Source organism: Panthera tigris, chromosome C2 (assembly GCF_018350195.1).
Source record: "Panthera tigris isolate Pti1 chromosome C2, P.tigris_Pti1_mat1.1, whole genome shotgun sequence".
Lineage (NCBI taxonomy): Eukaryota > Metazoa > Chordata > Mammalia > Carnivora > Felidae > Panthera > Panthera tigris.
Window position 1 is genome coordinate 59,245,578 of NC_056668.1, and position 22,412 is coordinate 59,267,989.

Sequence of the window (22,412 nt, forward strand, 5' to 3'; positions counted from 1 at the left end):
CTTCTTTCTATCTATAGTGTCTTTTTTTTTTTAAGTTTATTTATTTATGTTGAGAGAGACAGAGACAGCATAAGTGGGGGGTGGGCAGAGAGGGAGGGAGAGAGGGAGAATCCCAAGCAGCCTCCACACTGTTAGCCCAGAGTCTGATGCAGAGCTCAAACCCACGAAGTGGTGAGATCATGACCTGAGCCGAAACCAAGTGTTGGCCGCTTAACCAACTGAACCACCCAGGTGCCCCTCAGGTAAGAAAATCCCCATATCCAATCAGAAAAGCAGCACTACAGTTAAAGGTAACACATTTAAAAATTATCCTAATGTTAACATCAGCAAAGATGTCTCCAGCTGGTCACCTCTTAGAAAATATCATTAATGATAATCTACCAGCACCTGTATCAGTCACACAACCTACTTGATGTGGCCTGATCCCGATGTAGTCAGCTGCTCATCATCTTCAGGATTGAAAGTAACCTTAAAAACTTCCTGGGAAAAAGCTTTTGTCCTCAGTATGGGCTGTTCTTCTTTCCAGTTCCAGATGGTCAGCGTGTGATCAGGGCTGCTGCCAACAGAGGCTAGCAAGGTACCATCGTAGTTAAAATCCACGTAAGCATAAGCCAGCTCAGTCCCATCTGAAAGGGTGAATGGGAGGCCAATGAACAGAGGCAACACTTATCTCATTTTCTAAAGTGTATTCTTTTGAAAAGGAAAAGGAGAGAAAGAGAGAGCAAGCAAGCATCCTTGGTGATAAGCATTGACGAAAGAATGCCAAGAATCCCCAAAGAAACAATCCAAAATCATTCATCACCCTTGGCTTTAGAATGAATTATATTACGTGAGTGGGGAGAGTGAAGAAATCTTAATCACATTTTGCAAGAGAAAAACACTTTTGATTGTTTTTGAGAACACATTCCAGTTTATGAAATGGGGGCAGGGGGACCCAAAATCGTGTGAGATAGCAGAAAGAAATCAATCTATAATTAGAAACTTGCCACTGGAAAATTCGCCAAATAAAAATTAAGGACTTCAGGTTTCTGGTTATGCATGTAAGGAGCTTGGAAGTCACCATTCCATCCTAACAACAAATAAAAAGCTGAACACACTAAAAAATCAACAACTTTTCTTGGATTCATAAGTGAGGGAAGGACACAGGGCAAACGGCTGCTCCTGAGACTGGAGAGATACAACAGGGGAACACGAGCATTTGCAACTTACTATAGCAGGGACTCACAGCAGAAATAGCCAAAATATCCGAGCCAGGTAGTAAAACCTGAACTACCACTGATGAATTGCTGGAGGCTCAGCATGGACAAATCTGAGAGTTAAAAACTCCAGGAAGGCCCAGTCATAAGATGGCCCTCAAAATATTGTGAGCTTTATCTCCAGGAGCTTGACCAGGTCCCCACAGCAAACACCTAGAAAAAACCCTCAGGCTTTCAGCAGGGAGAGGGGAATAGGAACCATTTTTAAATACACCAGAATACACTCAGTCAGTTAAGCATGTGACTTTGACTCAGATCATGATCTCACAGTTTATGAGTTGGAACTCCATGTCGAACTCTGTGCTGACAGCTCAGAGCCTGGACCCTGCTTTGGATTCTGTGTCTTCCTCTCTCACGGCTCCTCCCCCCTCCCTCCCTCTCTCTCAAATACATAAACATTTAAAAAAAAATTGAAATACACCAGAACACTCTGCTCCTCTTAATGAGGCCTGTCCTCAGGAGAAACTAATTAACAAAAGCCTAACCAACCTAAATAACCTGGGGAAGGAAATACTCAACTCTAGCCATCCCGTCCCACCTGAGGGGGGAAAACTGCTAAGAAACATTTATGAAGTTCGGTCAAGAGAGGCTCCCTAAAAATTTGAGACCTAATCACAGAACCATAGAACACTTCCCCTCCCTCCACACCTTACCACCATGTTATAAGAAGCCTATTTACAGCAATTATTTTTATCCACTACACCATGTCTGGCTACCAAGAAAAATCTACAAAGCATACAAAAAGGCAAAAAACACAGTTTGAAGAGACAGAGCAAGCATTAGAACGAGACATGGCACAGATATGGAAATATCAGATTGGGAATTTAAAACAACTATGATTAGGGTGTCTGGGTGGCTCAGTCAGTTGCATCCGACTTTACCTAAGGTTATGATCTCATGGTTCGTGAGTTTTAGCCCCACATCAGGTTCTGTACTGTCAGCACAGAAACTGTTTTGGATCCTCTGTCTCCCTCTCTGCTTCTCGCTTTTTCTCTCTATCTCTCTCTCAAAAATAAATACAAATTAAATAAATAAATAAAACAACTATGATTAATATGCTAAGGGAATAAAGCAGACAATATCCAGGAACAAATGGACAATGTAAGCAGAAAAATGGAAATCCTAAGAAAGAACAACAAGGAAAGGCTAGAGACATAAAACATTGTAACAGAAATGAAAAATGTCTTTGATGGGCTCATTAGTAAATTGGACACAGCTGAGGAAATCTCTGAGCTACAGAATATATCAATAGAATCTTTAAAACTGAAGAGCAAAACAGAAGCGATATCTAAGAACTATGGAACAACTACAAAAGATACAATGTATGTGTAATGGGAATACCAAAAGGAGAAGAAAAGAGAAAGGAAGAGAAGAAGTATGTGAAACAGTAACGACCGAGAATTTCCCCCAAATTACTATCAGACACCAAACCACAGATCCAAGAAGCTCAGAGACTACTAACTGGAATAAATGCCCAGAAAACTACAGAAAATGAAGATAAAGGAAGAACTCCTGAAAAAAGCAAGAGGGGAAAAACACCTTACCTAGAGAAGAATGAAAAACTATATCCAACTTCTCCTCAGAAACCACACAAGCAAGAAGAATGGACTGAGATATTTAAAGTGTTGAAGGGAAAAAACCCACCAACCTGGACTTCTGTACCCCATGAAATTATCCTTCAAAAGTGACAAAGATTTTCTCTGACACACACTGAGGGAATTTGTTGCCAGGAGACCTGCTTTGTAGGAAAAGTTAAAAGAAGTTCTCTGCACAGAAGGAAAATAATATAGGTCAGAAACACACATCTACATAAAGAGATGAAGAGCACTGAAGAAGGAGTAAGTGAATGTAAAATAAAAAACTTTTATTTTTACTATTCTTAATTGATGTAACAAATAACAGTTTAAGAAAAGAAAACGATAGAACAGTATCTTTCATGAACATAGATGTGAAATACCTCAACAAAATATTAGCAAATCGAATCTAATAATGTGCAGAAACAACTGTATTATTAGTTTGGGGATATCAACAAACTGATTTTAAAGTTCATACAGACAGGCAAAAGACCCAGACTAGTCAACATAATACTGAGTGAAAGGGGCAAAGTTGAACTGATACTACCTGACTTCAAAATATACCATACAACTACAGTAATCAAGATAGTATGACATTGGGGAAAGACTAAATAGACAAATGGAACAGAATAGAAAGCCCAAAAATAGACCCAGAGAAATACAGACAACTGATCTTTGACAAAGGCCTGAAGACAATATAGCAGAGCAAAGACAGTCTCTTCAACAAATGTGCTGGGCCACCTGGACATCCATAGGCAAAAAATAAACAAGCAAACAAATAAATTAATGAAAACATAGGCCTTACATCTTTCACAAAAATTAACTCAAAATGGATCACAAACCTAAATATAAAATGCAAAAAATGTAAAATTCCTAGAAGTTAATGTAAGAGACAACCTAGGTGACCTTGGGTATCATGATGCCATTTTAGATTCCACACGAAAGACATGATCCATAAAAGAAATCACTAATAACTAAACTTCACTAAAATGAAAACCTGCTCTGAGAAGGGCAATGTCAAGAAAATGATACAAGTCACAGACTGGGAGAAAAATTTGCAAAAGCATATGTGATAAAGGACTGTTATGCAAAGTATGCATATCCAAAATATGCAAAGAACTCTTAAAACTCAACAATAAGACATGAACAACTCAATTACAGAAGGGGCCAAAGGCCTTAACATGTAGCCTCACCAAAAATATGCAGATAACACAGAAACATATGAAAAGATGCTCCACATTCTACGTCATCGGGGAAACACAAACTTAAAAAAGGAGGTACCACTACACACCTATTTAGAATGGCCAACATCCAAATCGCTGAGGACACCAAATGCTGATGAGGATGTGGGGCAACTGGAACTCTCATACGTTGCTGGTGGGAAAGCAAAATGGTACAGCCACTCTGGAAGACAGCTTGGCAGTTTCTTACAAGACTAAACGTACTCTTACCATAGGATCTAGTAACTATGCTCTTGGTATTTACCCAAAGTAGTTGAAAATTTATGTTCACACAGCAGCAACCTACACTCAGATGTTTATTGCAGCTTTGTTTACAACCTGCCAAAATTTGGAAACAACTAAGATGCCCCTCAATACACTAATGTACACTGGGGTACATCCAGGCAATGGAATATTTTTCAGCACCAAAAAGAAATGGGCTACCACGCCATGAAAAGCCAGGGAGGAATCTTAAATGCATATTACTAAGTGAAAGAAGTCAATCTGCAAAGCCTACGTACTGTATGATTCCAACTCTACGACATTCCGGAAAAGGCAAAACTGGGGAGACAATAAAAAGATCAGTGGTGGCCAAGGTGGGGACAGTTATGAATAGGCAGGACACAGAGGAATTTTAGGACAGTGAAAATACACTGTATGATATACTGATGCATACATTTATCTAAACCCATAGAATACAACACTAGGAGTAAACCCCAAGGGACACTATAGACTTTGGGTGATTATGATGTGCTAATGTAGGCTGATCTTCAGTAAATAATGTACCTGGTGAGTGATGTTGATAATGGGGAAAGCTATGCATGTGTGGGAGAGGAGGGATATGGGAGATCTCTGAACCTTCCCCTTAACTTTACCGTAAATCTGAAACTGCTCCAAAAAGCAGTCTTTTTAAAAAACTAACTACTAAAATTAATTATATGGAAAACAAAATTATACGAAAATGGTGGTGATTAATTTTACGTGAGGTTATTTCAATCTAGGTGGGCCTCAATCAGTTGAAAGTCCTTAAAAGTCAAAACTGAAGTTTCCCTGAGGAAGACGAAATTTTACCTGAACATGTAGCATCAACCCCTACCCAAGAACGTCCAGCCTGCCAGCCTGCCCTACAAACTTCAGACCTGCCAGCTCCCATAAGTACACGAGGCAAGTCCTTTGAACAAATCTCTCTTCTGTCTCCTCCTAGTTCGGTTTCTCTGGAAGACCCTGAATATCATTAACCTTGAACATGGAATATTTCAAAAGTTGTAGTGGGCTCACCTTGAAGGATTCTGTAGGGCCTCAAAGAAGGATATTCATAGATGATAATCTTTGGGAAAACTCCTTTTTCAGCGACAGTGAAGTAAGTTTTATCAGGATGAACCTATAAAAAGTAAAATCTCACTTAAATAATAAAAGGAAGATTTTCTTATAAATAGCCCTATTAATGCAGTATCTGTGATTTTATCATTTATTAGGATCCACTCCAACAGAAAACTAAAAAAAAAAAAAATGGGCATCTGATACATACTTGGTAACAGATGTGATTTAAACTGAAGCCTTTACGAATATTCATTTTAAGTTTTGCTTTTGTTAATAAAGTCATCTCTACATCTGCAATTATTTTAACTGCCATCAGGAGAGCTAGAACAGTGGTTCTCAATCATTAGAGTGTGTCGGAACCACAGGGAGGGCTCGTGAAGGCACAGAGGGTAAGCCCTAGCACCGGAGTTCCCGACTCAGTACTTGAGGGCCAGGGGGCCCCAAAATTTGCATTTACGTCTCTAACAAGTTCCAGGTGATGCTGATGCTGCCGGCTTGGGAATCACTCTTTGAGAACAACCAAGTTAGATGAATTGTTTACCCTGCATAAATAAATCAACCTAAATTTTTGTACAGAAAAACTCATGTTTCCAGAGTAAGTTCCATCTCAGTTTAAAAAATTTCACCTTGGACAAATTTACCACAAATGGATATAAACTTACTAAAAGTGAGAAAGATACTATATTTCCAAGCCAGATGCAGAGGAAAAAAATAGTAAATATTTGTGGATAAACTATTTGCTTAGCATTTCGAATGACAGCAATATGAATTGTGAAGTGTATGTTTATTCTTGTTATTTTTGTTCATTGGTAAGCCAATGTGCAGGAAGAGTAAATGGATAGCCTAAAAATAAAACTAGGCTGTTTTGAAAACAAACTATTTAAGACACATATTGTGCTTTATAAAATTCTATTTTCAGGGGTGCCAGGTGGCTCAGTCGATTAAGCATGCAACTCTTGGTTTAGGCTCAAGTCATTATCTCATGGTTTGTGAGTCTGAGCCCTGCATCAGGCTCTGTGCTGACAGTGCGGAGCCTGTTTGGGATTCTCTCTCTCTCTCTCTCTCTCTCTCTCCCTCTCTCTGCCCCTCCCCTGCTTGTGTAGTCTCTCTCAAAATAAATAAATAAACAAACAAATAAATAGATTTTAAAAGAATCTTATTTTCACTTACCATTTTGCAACTCCTGATTTTATACCTAGGGGCCAGGAGCTTCCCTTAGAGGATTGCACTCTAAATTCTGGTACCCAAGATAACATTCTTCTCTCCACACATGGGGCCAAAAGACCTATATAAGCTGTCTTCTTACTGACAACTGGTCTTTTATTCTTCCAGTCAAGTAAACACCCATCCCTTCAGCTTGAAACAAGGCTTGGGTTTATAGGATGGACACTCAGTGAGAGAATAACCAACATTTATTGGGTGCTTATTATATGCCAGACACTGTTTAAGTTTTATATTAATTAATCCCCTTAAATTTTACATCAACCTTGTAAGTTCAAATACCATTATCATTCCCATCTTACCGATGGGAAATAGGCACAGAGAGGCTAAGTAACTTAAAGTCATACAGCTGGCAAATGTGAGAGGTAGGATTCAAGCCAGGTGTTGGAGCCAAAAAGAAAGTGGAACTAAAAAAACAGTGGCTGCTGGGGCACTTGGGTGGCTCAGTTGGTTAAAATGCTGACTCTTGATTTCAGCTCAGGTCATGATCTCACAGTTCGTGAATTCAAGCCTTACATCAGACTCTGCACTGACAGCACAGAGCCTGCTTGGGATTCTGTCTTCCTTTCTGCCCCTGCCCCACTCACTCTCTCTTTTTAAAAACAAATCTTTAAAAAAAAAAATTAAAAACAGTAGCTACCAAGAACTTAGGGGGAAATGTGTTAAGGTATATGTTTTTCTAGATGCCTATTTACGGGAGAATATTGTATAGGATATGTGGTCACAGAAATCTGAATGAGAATTCGGGCAAATCTTTTGCTCTTCTGCATCTTGCCTATAGTAAGTGAAAAAGTTTCAGCACTTTCAGATCAGAAGCTCTGTGGGGTTGAGTTTGGTGTTTTATTTTTAGTGGGGAACTAATAAGGAACTAATTATTAGGAACTAATGAGTCATTTACTTTATACTCAACATACAGATTCACCCTATCTTCTGACAGTTGATATGCCCCCAGAACACATTTCTCACAGATTTCCCATTGCCTTGCAAGAGTGCTTCTCATCCACAATAGATAACTGTTTCAGAAAGAATGAACTGACAAGGCCAGTTGAGGAAAATCCCCACCCCTATCCAGGCTTCAACACACTCCGAGAAAAGTCCCTGTGGACATACAACTGCCCAGAGACCAGGCGGGGATGAGGATTAGGATTAACATTCTTGACCACAATACACCTCTAACTACTGACCTCAGGCCAACTTATTGTATAACAAAATAGAAACTTCAGAACTACTATTGGCCATAAAGTGATAGAAAAACAAGTGATAGTTCCCCGTTTCTCCATACTCTGCAGATGATGTGGACCTCAGGGCTAAGGACACCTCAGAGTGGCCCCTGACTGACTTCCCTCCATGGAACCTGCAACCCTAATGCTAGGCCTGTGTTTGCATACAGCTGGTGCCACAGGATCATGTACTTTTATGCCTCTAGTTTTTTGGTTTTTCTGCTTTTTGATATGAGTCCTGTCTCTTTGGGTGAATTTTGAACTCTTTGAATTCATAGAGGTCACGAACGCTTCTTCACTTAAATCCCTGCATGTTCTGAGTTAGTGTTGGACTCACAATGTAGTATAATAAATTCTTGCTGAGGACAGGGACTTTACTATTTACACCTGCTATATATACATAGATGATCAAGGAAGACAGAAACATGAGACTCTCCTTCACCCTTCCATCGCACCATTTCCTGTTTCCATAGCCAGTCTAAGTTCTATTTGTGGATCTCTGATTTTCCTTACCTTCTCCATTCCCATTCATCTTCCTGCTTCGCTTCTCAGAGCAAGAATCTTCCAAACCTCTCCACTCATCTCCACTTCTAATCTAAATATCCTACCAGGTAAGCTGCCCTACCATCTAGTCTACTCAAGAGCATTTCCCACTACTCCCTGCTAGCTTGGCCCAGTCTCTCTGTTGGAGCTGCATCAGCCTTTCTGCCAGAAGCCCTCCACCTCCACAGGGTATGGTGATGTCACCCCTACACCTTCTAGTTCTGAATGGGCTGCTCACATCTGACAGGCAGGGCAAGAGCAGGGCAGACTTCTATTTGGTTCATGATCCTTCTAAAAACCCTTTGAATGTCTGCTACGGAAGTGTAGCTTGTATGAGCCCCAAATCCTGCATATTTCTCCTCCTCTCCATGTCTCACGCAGCCTAATCTGAACAGGTGCCCTCTCATGACTCTAAAGACACCAAGATGTGCTTCTCAGGCTGTTATTGGTGAGAGAAGGTCTAGGGACTTTTAAGGATCACCTACTTTTAAGAATCAGAGTAAAAAGCAAAAGGTCAAGATAAAAGCGCAATCATGGGGCCAATTGCTATTGAGAGGTCAGATAAGATACAGTTAGAAAGGTATTCTTCAGATTTGGCTATTCAGGGCCATTGGTCACTTTAGTAAGGGCAATTTCAGTGCGGTGATAGGGAAAAAGACAGCAGAAGCTTGGCTTTGAAGGGAAGATCAAGTCAGTGTAAAGAGAATACATGGTTAGAGAGGAGACTTTTAAGATGAGAACAAGTTGATTTAGTGTGCTTTAATGCTGAGGATGAAAACCCTAAGGAAGTAGAGGCTGAAGGTACAAGAAAAAAGGTGACTGATGGAGACAGGCACCTGAAGAGGAAGGAAGAGACAGCCTCAAATCACATACAAGTCCTTCTGTCAGCTGCTCAAAATTATTGAACGTACAATCTATACTTGATCTCTTAATGTGCAACCATATACTTATATCTTATCTGGCACTTATCTCTATTTATTATTTGAATTATCATCTGTGCCATTCATTTGAGTATTTTTGCAGAATAGCAACATAGCATTAATATGTAAAAACTTGATGGCTGTGGGAAGCCACTTACCCTCTATTAGCCCCAGTGTCCTTATCTGCAACATAAGTATTGGTAAAATGATAGTATTATTAACGTGATAGTATGATACTGCACAGAGACAATGTCAATGAATGGAGTGGTTGCAATTGTTGACTTGAAAATGCCTTAGAATTGCATCTCCTGCAATTGTGGCATCCTGCCCATGGTATTGGCATCTGACAGCCTGGCTGGTCCACAGAAGAAGCAAACAAAAGGATGGAATTTTTTCCGAAGTCGCTAACAGCGTACCCCAATAACACCAATTCCTCTACCACTGCTACTTCGCAGGTAGTTCTGTTCCTTGGTTTTCAAATTCAAAAGGATCAGCTGGTTCCCAGCGATGTACATCACAGTACTGCTGTCCAGAAGTTTTAGGTTGGCCCGCTTTCTACAGTCATAACCAAAGGAATGACTGAGGGAATATTGTTAAGGAAAAGAAGTGACACAAAGTAACCATTCTAGAGACAGGAAACGCAATGTAATAAATATGTTTTTAAACTCTGTGCCCTTCAATAAAGACTCAGTGTTGAAGTAGTTGCATTTTACTTTGAAACTCAGAGTTTTTTATTTGTCACTAATGCAACCTTGCTTTCAAATTAAGTGAAAATCCTCATACTCTGATTTAGTCAATATTTTAATTTTCCCAGGGAAATCCTGAAAGCAGATTAATTTTATAAAAGTAAAAGTATCAAAAAGGCCTCTTGATGTTGAAAGACCAGCTGTTTAAAATTCTGACACGTTTTGAAATCCTGAAACACCAGTAATATTACATGTTGTAATAAATCTACATAAATATAATTGAAATTTAATTCATATGAATTATGAAAATGGACTAAATAGTATATGGTATATAAGTATATATAATAAATATGCTAACATTTCCTTTCTGAGTGCATTAATATGTATAGGTGTATAGATGAGTGTGTGTGTGTGTGTGTGTGTGTGTGCATATTAATGCTATACAGTAAATCTGCACTAATTCAAAATAAAGGTTAAAATAATCGAAGTTTTTATAAGACATCTTTTAAATGTACATTGTTCAAATTAATTCAAGTTCAAGTTCAAATTAATATAACCTAAGATATAAATGTAATAAGTAAGTTAAATGAGGTTAATCTATCAAAACATTATAGTTTGCAAAAGAAACATATTACATAGTATATCTTAAGTAGATGGTTTCTTATTTTCTAAGAGTTACTGTTGAACACAAAAGTTAAAGGATCACTGGAGAAATCTTTATTTCTTGCCCTTGTTTAAAAAAATAAATTCTGATTTTGGAGGATTATTTTTATTTGTAAGTGAATATTTTTAGAGAAAAAACTATGTAGAATTATTAGCAAGAATATATAGAATGTAAAAAAGGAGAAAATTTTAATTAATGCAATTTGAATTGTGAGGTATATACAAACTATTAACCAACTATACATAACTATACTTACCTCATTGTCTAAGAGTTAAATTGAAAAAGAGACAGAATATTTCAGGGCTTTTTTATCTGTTCAAGAAAAGGGAATTTTATCAACTCACTAAAGACACGAACACCTAAAATTAATTTTTATATATAATTTCTGGGTGATTCCGTCAATTAAGCGTCCAACTCTCAGTTTCAGCTCAGGTCATGATCTCACAGTTTGTGGGTTTGAGCCCCATGTCAGGCTCCACACTGGCAGTGAGGAGAGCCTGCTTGAGATTCTCTCTCTCCCTCTCTCTCTCTGCTCCTCTCCTGTTCATGCTTTTTCTCTAAATAAATAAACAAACAAACAAACAAACTTAAAACTTAAAAAAAAAAAAAAGAAATGCAAATGAACATGTGATCCAAAGATCTTGATGAAGCTATTCAGACCTCATGGGTACTGAGGCCTCCTTACAAATAAAGAATGGGATCCACATGTTCCTTATCTTCCTGGTATGGGCAGGAAGTTTCCCCTACCTTCCTTTTCCCTTTCCCCAAACTGCTGCTCTCACCTTTCTTTCCTCCTCTTCCTTCCTCTTTTCCCAGTGCCAGTGTAGCACTTGGAGGGCTAATAGTGTGTCAATAACTGAGAGTAGAAATGGCTACCATCTCTTCACTGTCTTGGGTGACAGTTGGAAATCACTTATCTGGTATTAACATCTCTAATTTCAGGGTAGAGTAGGACTCCCTTTTACCTGCTGCTGTTCTGATCAAAGGCCCTTTCAAATGCAGAATGGGTGAGACTGTAACTTCCCAAACTCTCCCCCTCCAAATTACAACCTGCTTCTTCTCATAGCTCATCTCTACTTCCTAGAATGCCTAGTGCAGTGTCTTGAGCCTATGAGGCATTCAATAAACATTTCTTGGATGCATTAACTAATGAATTAATTAATGTATAACTAGAGTCTGATCCTTCCCTTTTAACCCCAGATGACAGCGGATCCCCTAACCAGAGTTTTGAAGATGTTAAATTGTGTTCTGCTATACCTTCAACTCCTTTCTGCTTTATCCCACCCTGTCTTCTGGTTTGCATTTTCTTAACTTCCTATCTGAGACCCAGGGCCTTCACTGTCTGTTCATGAGCATCTAGGACCCTCACTTTAAAATTGTGTTTAAATACATCTTGTATAAATTATGCTATGGTTTAGGTAATATGTAATACATGACACATTTCTTGACTTACAAGACACTGAACTTTGAAACTGAAGTTGACTCAATTGAATTAATAAAGTATAAAGGATTGTGTAGGGGATACATGACAGCTAACTTCTCCTTGGAGCTTCTCACAAGAAATAGAGATCATATTTGTTCCAACCCTGGAGAGTAGAACTGTCTAATGCAAGATGTTCCAGAGAGGCAGCTTTTGATTCAAGGCCTGCAAGAGCTAATAATGTGAGCTATCCAGAATTTGTGACTTCCTTAGCTTTGAAAGTGTTCATGAAAAGTCTATAGCAGATACAGCCACTCATCCAGCGTCAGTAGAGGTAATTCATATATCGAGTCAAAAGTCAAGGTCACTCGGACTTGTTATCTGGAATCGCAGCATATCTCTCTAATACAGAGATCCCTGTATCCTGGAGCAACAAGTCTCCAGTGTTGGGGGCTGGGAGAGGGCAACACAATCAAAAGTACTTGGTAAACTTTTTCAGACTACATGTGCCCAAGTCCCTCTACACACAGAAATGATGCAGTAGGTCCAGGAAAGGTATCAGAGCATGTGTATTTCAGGAAAATCTTCCAGGTGACTGCTAAACCACCTCATTTGAAACAAATAGGCTAGAAGGAAGGCAACAGCATAACTTCTATCAACAACTTGTCCAAAGATGACATATACGAAAGAAGTCCTCAAAAGAGAAAATTCCAGGTTATAAGATTCAAGGTGAATTAGTTCTAGTTACACCTGGGATTGAAACAGAAGCTATAATAACATGTTCTATTTTTATATGAAAACCAAAACTGAGTCAGTGAGTACACCACCCTCCTCTTTAAGCACACTTTTATAAGAGGCCAGTCAGTGTTTCAGGCCATGTGGTGGTCATCTGAAGGTAGGCATACCAAACTGCTAGCCAAGAGCATTAATGGAAATATTTTCCTAACCACCTTACAAACCTAACATCATACAGTGACAGCAAACCCTAAATCCCCTTGTTAATCATCCCCACCTTTACAATTCTTCATGGACTCTTATTCTCCAGACCAATTAAAGTGTGTTATTTTGTGCCCTACTTCCTCAGGGTTGTCTTCTCTGATACTCATCTGACAAATAATGTGTAAGTACTAATGTCTGACAATTGTATCAGTGTTTTAAGAAATCAATGATTTTAACTTGGTAGGCATTGAGAAAGGGATGCCAGCCTGGTAGAGGATGTAAACCAGGATAAGAGGCCTTTTGATCTCCTTTACATCATGTCTCATGAGAGAACAGCCAGAAAAGTATCATTTCTCTTTATGGTTATTTAGCATCAACGAAAGGTTAGTTTAAATTAAGGTCCCGTATTTCTGTCTCAGCTTCTCTAAGGGCCAAGCTTCTTAGAATTACCTAAGACAGGGATCGGCAAACTTTTTCTATAAAGGGCCAGATAGTACATATTCTAGGCTTTGTGGGCCAGGTGACTTCTGTTATAACTACTTAATTCTGCCCTTGTAGTGTGATGGCAGCCACAGATAAAATGAAAATGAGTGAGAATTACTGTGTTCCAATAAAACTTTATTTAGGAAAATAGACCGGAGGCCAGATTTGGTCCATGGGCTACAGTTTGCCGATCCCTGACCTAAGAAATTGAAATCCAAAAATTATACATATGTAACTGGAGTGGATACACAAGTGTGAGAAGATCCAGTGGTATGTTCGAATCCGGAGTCACAAAAGGCATCGAAATCAGCTCTGCATAATCATAGAAGAAGTTTTCTGATATTTTCTTCTTAACTTCCTCCTCTGCCCTTTCTGAGTCTGGAGCTGGGGTTTCCATATACCGAGATTCTAAAAAAATAAAATATTTTAACTAAAAAGAGCATCTGGTGAGTCCTAAAATTGTATTTCACAAAGACAGGAGGAATATACGTACCCCGCAATACTCTAGCAGTACTACAAGTGGCCTGAACATGGGATGCTACCTACCAGTGAGCATGGGAAGAGGAACCAACATGGCCCTGTGCTTGGGAGGAAGAGAAATCAACAAAAGGTGAATGCTGAACTCTGGTCATGGTTTTGCAGTCTCAAACAGCAACTCCCAATCAGTTCCAAAGGAGAGTTATAATTCACTAATCCAGGGTAGAGCACTCCTGAGATCATCCAACCCCCAGAAAACCAAGTATGAGAGTCCTGTATGTGATCCTCAGAAATGTAATCTACAGCTCCAGAGATGCTACCCTATTAGAATATGTTCCAAGCTCTTACTTTTATCACTGCAAAATATCCTGAAAATTTTTATTTCTATGGATTTATAACTGTTCATTTGGGGCAATTTGTCTTTAAAACAGTGACAATTACAGATAGGAAACTAGTAACACTTACCTGCAATGCTCTCCACATAGTCATCTTGAAATGAACTTGAACTTCCTTCCAATTGTTCCATAGAATAATCATCATCGCCTAAACGTGATTCTCTCCCTTCGGTAAATGTTTCTTCTGTGGCATCTTCTAAAAGTTTGTAATCCTCTTTCATAGCAGCTATTAAAAGTAATTTGTTTTAATAATTTCTAAATCTTGAATTCAACATTTTCTTATTTCCAAAGTAGCTCATATTTTCTGATCACAACAGAAGTAAATTAAAAATAAACTGTGATAAGATCTGGAAAACCTACAAATATTTGGAAATCAAACATTTAAAAATAATGTGTGGATCAAGGAGAAACCAACAAAGAAATTTAAAAATATTTTAAACTAAGTGATAATTAAAATATAACATATCCAAATTTGTGGGATGCAGCTAAGGCTATGGTTAGAGGGAAATTTATAGTTTTTGTACATATAAGAAAAGAAGAAAAGTCAAAACTCAGACCTCAAGAATCTAGAAAAAGCAAAAAAGAAAATAGAAGTCATAGAAATAATAAAAATAAAAGCAAGAGCCAATCAAATAAAAGGCAAGCAAACAATAGAGAAAATTAGCAAAACCAAAATCATTCTATTACCAAATGGAGAAACTCTACCTCTTATTGAGTATGGGAAGAGTCAACTTTAATCTCTCTACTTAGTGAACAACTCAGAAACTGGTTCACTCTGCATGAGAATTCCAAAGGGTAAGAAGTTGCTCATATTTTAGCAAGCCTGAGAACAGGGTCAGGTCTCCAGGCCAAAAAAAAAAAAAAAAAAAAGCGTGTATGGGGGAGCTATCAGGAATGTGGCCAAACCAGAAGAGATACCTCTTCTCACAGGACCAAGAAAAAGGGTTTCAGGATACCAGCAAATTACTTCAGGTTATCATTTGGGATACTAAGAACCACAATATATGAACTAATTTATGAGCTGAGTGCAAGGTCAGACCACACTTGACAGGCCATCCCCTGTAAGGATCTGACATAGAAGGGGAGATCCTGAGGCAGTGCTAGACAAAGGGTCATTATTATTAAATCCATCCACCTAGGAAAATGCTGCAAAGGACTGGACACCAAAAGGTAGACAATCCTGGGTCAGAAATTAGGGAGTGGAGAAAAGTGGAAATGGAAAATCAAGAAGCAGACTAACAGTTTCGAAGACAGTGATATAACCATGTTTTTTGGAAAGATAATTATAGTGGTGGTATGGAGAGAGACTTGAACAGAAAGCCTTGAGTCCAAGCAAGAGGAGATAAACACCTCAAATAAAACATGATATGGAGAAATTATGGATTTACCAGATATGTCTCAGATACATTGAAATAGTGTAATGTCAATTTTGTGAATGAACTGATTTCCCCAGGACCTGGTCTCCTCTAGGTGAATAATCAAAATTATATTTCTGAAACTGTATTTAGGATTAGAGCTACAAAAGTCAAGACTCCCCTATGACACCTAACACCATGATGCCCTGTCAGAAAGAGCAAGCCATTTTTTAAAAATTCTTTTACACAATTCCTCACATTTTATTCTATTTTTTTAGTATAGTTGACATACAGTGTTACATTAGCTTCAGGTGTACAACAAAGTGATTCAACAATTTTATATGTTATGCTTATCACAAATATAGCTACCATCTGTCACTATACAATGCCATTACAATATCATTGACTGTATTCCTTATGCTATGCCTTTTGTGACTTATTCCTGTGACTTATTCATTCCAAAACTGAAAGCCTGTATCTCCCATTCCCCTTCACCCATTTTGCCCATTCCCCACCCACTTCCCTTCTGGCAACCATCAGTTTGTTCTCAATATTTATAGGTCTGATTCTGCTTTTTATTTATTCATTTACTTTCTGGTTTCATAATGGACCTTACTGGGAAAAGTTAGTGTTAAAAACATTCAAATTCATAAGATTTAAATAATACCTTGTAGCTATAGTAATCATATGATCACCTGATTCTTCTTTTTGTTTATTCATTTGTTTTCTTTTTAGATTTCACATATAAATGAAACCATATGATCTTTTTTTTTCTCTAACTTATTTCATTTGGCATTATACCCCCTAGGTCCATCCATGTTGTTGTAAATGGCAAGATCTCATCTATTTATGACTGAGTAATATTCCAGTGTGTGTGTGTGTGTGTGTGTGTGTGTGTGTGTGTATCACATCTTCTCTATCTATTCCTCTATCAATGGACACTTGGGTTGCTTCCATATCTTGGCTATTATAAATAATTCTGCAATAAACATAGGCATGCATAGATCTTTTCAAATCAGTATTTCTGGTTTCTTTGTGTAAATACCCAGTAGTAGAATTATTGGATAATAAGTATTTCAATTCTTAATTTTTGAGAGTCTCTGTGGAGAGAATCTCCATAGTGTTTTCCACAGTAGCTGTACCAATTTATGTTTCTACCAACAGTGCACAAGGGTTCCTTTTTCTCCACATCCTTGCCAACACTTGTTTCTTATCTTTTTGCGTCTAGCCATTCTGACAGGTGTGAGGAGCTATCTCGTTGTGGTTTTGATTTGCATTTCCTTCGTGATGAGTGATATTGAGCATCTTTTCATGTATCTGTTGGCTATCTGTATACCTTCTTTGGAAAAATATTCAGGTCTTCAGGTTGTTTTGGGTTTTTTTTGTGTTAAGTTGTATAATTCTTTATATATTTCAGAAATTAACCCTTTATTGGATATATCATTCGCAAATATCTTCTCCCATTCAGTGGTTGCCTTTTGATTTTCTTGATGGTGTCCTTTGCTCTGCAAAAGTTTTTTTTATTTTGATATAGTCCCAATAGTTTATTTTTGCTTTTGTCTCCCTTGCCTTAGGAGACATACCTAGAAAAACATTGCCATGGCTGATGTCAAAGAAATTACTGTCTCTATTTTCTTTTGGGAGTTTTATTGTTTGAGGTCTCACATTTAGGTCTTTAATCCATTTTGAGTTCATTTTTTTGTATGGTGTAAGAAAGTGAAAGTGGTATAGTTTCCTTCTTTTGCATGTAGCTGTCCAGTTTTCCTGGCACCATTTGTTGAAAAGACTGTGTTTTCCCCATTGTCTATCCTTGCTGCCCTTATCACAGATTAATTGACCATAAAAGCATGGGTTTATATCTGGTCTCTATTCTGTTCCATTAATCTATGTGTTTATTTTGGTGGCAGTAACATACTGTTTTGATTACTGTAGTATATCTTGAAATCTGGAATTGTGATACCTCCAGCTTTCTTCTTTTCAAGATTGATTTGACTATTCAAGGTCTTTTGTGGTTCCTTAGAAATTTTAGTATTTTTTGTTCTAGTTCTGTGAAAAATGCTGTTGGTATTTTGATAGCAATTACATTGAATCTATAAAATGTTTTGGATAATGTAGACATTTAAACAATATTAATTCTTTCAATCCAAGAGTCTGGCATATCTTTCCTTTTGTTGGAGTTTTCTTCAATTTCTTTCATCAATGTTTTATACTTATCAAAGTACAGGTCTTTTACCTTCTTGGTTAAGTTTATTCCTAGGTATTTTATTCTTTTTGGTGTAATTGTAAATGGGACTATTTTCTTAATTTCTCTACTATTTTATTATTAGTGTATAGAAGCACAATTGATTTCTGGGTATTAATTTTTCATCCTGCCACTTTACTGAATTCATTTTTTACTTCTAAAAGTTTTTTTGTGAAATCTTTAGGGCTTTCTATGTATAGTATCATGTTATCTGCAAATAGTGACCATTTGAGTTCTTCCTTACCAATATAGATGTCTCTTATTTCTTTTTCTTGTATAATTTCTGTGGATAGGACTTCCAGTACTATGTTGAATAAAAGAGGCGAGAGTGGACATCCTCATCCTGTTCCTGATCTTACAGGAAAAGCTCTCAGTTTTTCACCATTGAATATGATGTTAGCCATGGATTTTTTTCATACATGGCCTCTATTATGTGGAGGTATGTTCTCTCTAAGCCCAGTTTGTTGAGAGATGTTGGATTCTGGATGTCAAATGCTTTTTTGCATCTATTAAGGTATTCATATGATTTTCATCCTTCATTTTGTTAATATGATGTATCACGTTAATTGATTTGCAAATATTGAATCATCCTTACATCCTGAGAATAAATCCCACTTGATCCTGGTGAATGATTCTTCTAAGGTATTACTGAATGTGGTTTGCTAATATTTTGTTGAGGATTTTCACGTCTAGTTTCATCAGGGATATTGGTCTGCAGTTTTCTTCTTCTGTAATGTCTTTGTCTGGTTTTGGTATCAGGGTATTTCTGTTTTATTTGCAGTATATGATATTCTTCTATATATGTTATCCAATTTAATCCTCAAACTACTCACAATTATCATTTTAATGGGTGAGAAAATTGAGGCTCAAAGAGGTAAAATAATTTATTCCAGATCAAGTGTCTCTAAGTGGTAGACCCAGGCCTCAAACCTAAAGTCCAGCTCTTTCTACTATACTGTATTAGAAAAGTTCAGTAAAGACTCACAGGAGAGAGCAAGACCAGGTCTGCAGAGAGATCATTATCAACATAGAGATGATAGTAACTTCTATGTGTCAGGCTCTGGAGATTAAATGGTTAAAACACAGTCTCTGCCCTTTTAAAGAACTTAGAATTTAGCAATAGAACGAAACAAGTAAACCATTTCTGTTGTATAAACTTAAAAACTCTTTAAAAATGGTTTTACCTAAATTTAGTAAAAGCCTAAGGGTATATTATAATCTTTACTTACATCTTGATGCAGATTTAGAGGAGCTCTGAGACTGCCTTCCATCACTCTTTGATCCATCTAATTTCCCCCCATCAGTGTCCTGATCACCTGGTTCCTTCATTTCCCCTGTAAGCACAAAATTGAGAAAAAGAAAGGGACACAGCTATAAAATAAAAGTCCTTTACAGATATTTCTCACCTAACAAATTCCACAAGCACCAAATACCATGTGTGTTGATCACTATGTATGCACAGTATCTGAGATGACTTCACCAGCAGGACGGAGAGCAGCCAGCAGAGACCTGCAGAATGGCAGAATATAGTCAGCTAGTCCCTTTCTCTAGGCAAACTTACCATGGTTCCCTCTGGTTTTTCAGAAGTCCACAGTGAAATGTCACGCCAGTCCATGTTTCCTCAGAATATTCCATCATTAAAGTTAAACCTCTGCCACCTGTTTTGGTTTTTTTGTTTTTGTTTTTGTTTTTGTTTTTTTGGCTCATCCCTCCATTTCCTCTTCCCATCATTTAATCCCCTTGGTGTTACTAATTAATTTCAATTAAAAAATATTTGTTCAGGGCACCTGCTATGTATCAAGTCTTACAGTAGGCACTAAATTACAGTACTGAACTAGAGATGTGATTCCTAACTTTGTGGAACTTGTTGTTTAGAAAGAAAGATATTAAATGAGCAATTAAAATGCAATCAGTGCTACAAAAAGGAAAGAATAGGGTCCTGTAGGCATGCCTAGCCAGATGATTAAATCATGTCCTGGGGTTAAGGAGGAGGTGGTGAGTAAAGGTTGATCAGGCATAGATTGGAAAGAGTGTTTTAGGCAGGGGGAAGTTCAGAAAGAGGGTTGTGTCTGTGAAGGGCTGAAAGCAATCTGTTGTAGAGTGGGAGAGTGAAATGGACGGTGAGGAGGAAGTCGGTAGCAGATTGTAGAACTATCTCTAAGTTTTGCTAAGAAGTTTAGAACTTATTTCTATAGCAACTGAAAGCCACCTTAAGGTTTTAAGGAGGGGAGTGGCAAAGCAGGTTTTCCCTGTGCTCTCTCAGTTGCACTTCCTTACGTCTTTGAAAGCAACTGCTCTATCTTCCTTCTAAGGTCTTCGCTTCTCCACACTAAACATCACATATTTCCTCAACATTCTGTTATGGCATGGCTGGCAGCTCTATTTGAATCAGATTTTGTGGTTCATTTCAGGTTTGAATCTCAGTTTTGCCATATTACTAGCTAATAATCCTTTACGTTAATTCCTCAATTGTAAATGATAACGAAGAAGAAACAACTTACAAGGCTTACAAGGCTGCTATGAAAATTAACTGAACTAGTGCATCTTTATCCCTTCCTGGTCTCTGAAAAAAGACTGGATGCCCAGAGCAGATAGGATACACACCACATGGTCAGCTGAGAGTGCAGTATGAACCCCACCTCTCTTCCTTTGGACCTTGGGGGTCATTCCATCTGTTTTCGGCAGTGACATCATAATGATGCCCTGTCTTGATTTGGGGGACAATAGAGCAGGGTCTAAATGTTTTCCTTAAAAGCTATTATCAAGAAAGATAGGTCTTAAAATGACACTTATGTTATTAAATTTTGTGTTTAGTACTTTGGAGCCATTTTTCTGGGTTATTAAGATGACGTTTTACTTTTCAAAAAGTATGTCCTGTGTTCCTTTTTTTTTTTTTTAAGTTGTTCTCCCTTTCTTCTTTCTTCCTTCTTCCTTTTCTTCCTTCCTTCCTCTCACCTGATTGTGAAACACAAGCCTACTGGGGTTGGGAGGTGTGTAGGAATCAAATGATAGAAACATTTTACATAGCAAGATCTTTAAAATCCAAATTCAATGATCCAGTGAATTTCCCTTCCCTTCCAGATTGGATATGCAGACTGCTTTCTACATTTATACAAGTTGATGATTTGAAAATAAATATTTAATTATAATAAAGAATTTTTAAAAATTGATATGGCAAGGTCATATTGGTTATTGCAGCTTGGTTGCAGATTATCATACACCTTGAGTAAACTTCTTTAGGTAGTAGCTACAAACATACCTAAATGCCATTTTCTCCCTCCATTTCAAGGTTCTTCATACTGTAAATCAATTCAATTCTTGAAACTACTGAGCACATTTATATGCAAATGGTATTCTAGTCACTGCGGAGGATACAAAAATGAGCAATATAGAGCCCTTGACCTTAAATACTTTACAATCTAAGAAAAAGTTGACAATTCTCTTTTATGACAGTCTTCGAATACACTTCTCTAAACCACTGCTCCAGATCCGAGGCTGACTAGAAAGAGGATGGTCTGAAAGTCCTGAATGAAGGCTGACTATAGCTAAAGATATCCTCGATAAAAAAAAAAAAACAACATTTAAATTATTTCAATGAAAATAAACTATCCTCTAAGTTGCCATGTGATGCAGGCTCCAAATAAGTGGAGCAAAGCAGTCATTGGGTTTACTGACAAAAGTAAACTGATATTCTATTGTTGCTAGTCAATTAAGAACCAAAAGATAACTTTTAGTCTGCAAATTTCAATAACATTTCAGTCTATAAACAGGTACTTCTCTGGTTTCCTATTGCCACCATACAAAGTTAGCAGCTTAAAATAACACCCATTTCTTACCTCACACTTTTGGGGGTCAGAAATCTAGGCACAGTTCGCTGCTTCCCAGAGTCTCACAAGATCAAAAACAAAGTGTTGGCGGAGCTGCCTTCATTTCTGAAGGCTCTGGGGAAAATCTATTTCTAGGCTTATTTAGGTTGTTGGCAGAATTCAGTTCCATATGGTTGTAGGACTAAAGTCCCTGTTTCCTTGTTGACTATAGGCTAGGAGTTTTTCTAAGCTTCCAGAGGCCACGTGGCTCATGGCCCCCTTCAAAGCCAGCAGTGGTAGGTCATGTACTTCTCAATGACTTAAATCTCATAGTTTTGGGGGCGCTTGGGTGGCTTAATTGGTTAAACATCCAACTCTTGGTTTCGGCTCAGGTCATGACTTCACGGTTCATGAGATCAAGCCCCACATCGGGCTCCACACTGTCAGTGAGATGCCTACTTGGGATTCTCTCTCTCTCTCTCTCTCTGCTCCTACCCCACTTGCTTACTCTCTCAAAATAAAGAAACTTTTTAAAAATTTAAGCAAATAAATAAACAAATATCATAGTTTTCTGCTTCCTACCAATAAAAGCTTCATGAGATCATTTTCTGAGTCTTCTTTTTTCTAAATACATTTATTTTTACCATACTGTAACTGAACATTACCTGGAT

The 22,412-nt window shown here is 37.8% G+C and overlaps 1 protein-coding gene across 7 annotated transcripts in view; it reads right to left on the reverse strand.

The window, feature by feature from the left end:
* The window catches only part of CFAP44 (cilia and flagella associated protein 44), a 158,714-nt gene that overhangs the window by 132,455 nt on the left and 3,847 nt on the right, over nucleotides 1-22,412 (reverse strand). For 6 of the 7 annotated variants that reach the window (XM_042998754.1, XM_042998752.1, XM_042998753.1 and 3 more), the window contains exons 2-7: nucleotides 19,165-19,269; nucleotides 14,409-14,564; nucleotides 13,715-13,874; nucleotides 9,691-9,853; nucleotides 5,329-5,431; nucleotides 410-626 (exon numbers count right to left, since the gene is read on the reverse strand). In XM_042998754.1, coding sequence (XP_042854688.1) covers nucleotides 410-626; nucleotides 5,329-5,431; nucleotides 9,691-9,853; nucleotides 13,715-13,874; nucleotides 14,409-14,564; nucleotides 19,165-19,264 — 899 coding nt within the window. In that variant the 5' untranslated portion in view covers nucleotides 19,265-19,269. Of the gene's footprint in view, nucleotides 1-409; nucleotides 627-5,328; nucleotides 5,432-9,690; nucleotides 9,854-13,714; nucleotides 13,875-14,408; nucleotides 14,565-19,164; nucleotides 19,270-19,368; nucleotides 19,655-22,412 lie in introns of those variants that run through there. The other variant, XM_007098617.3, reaches the window with a different exon arrangement.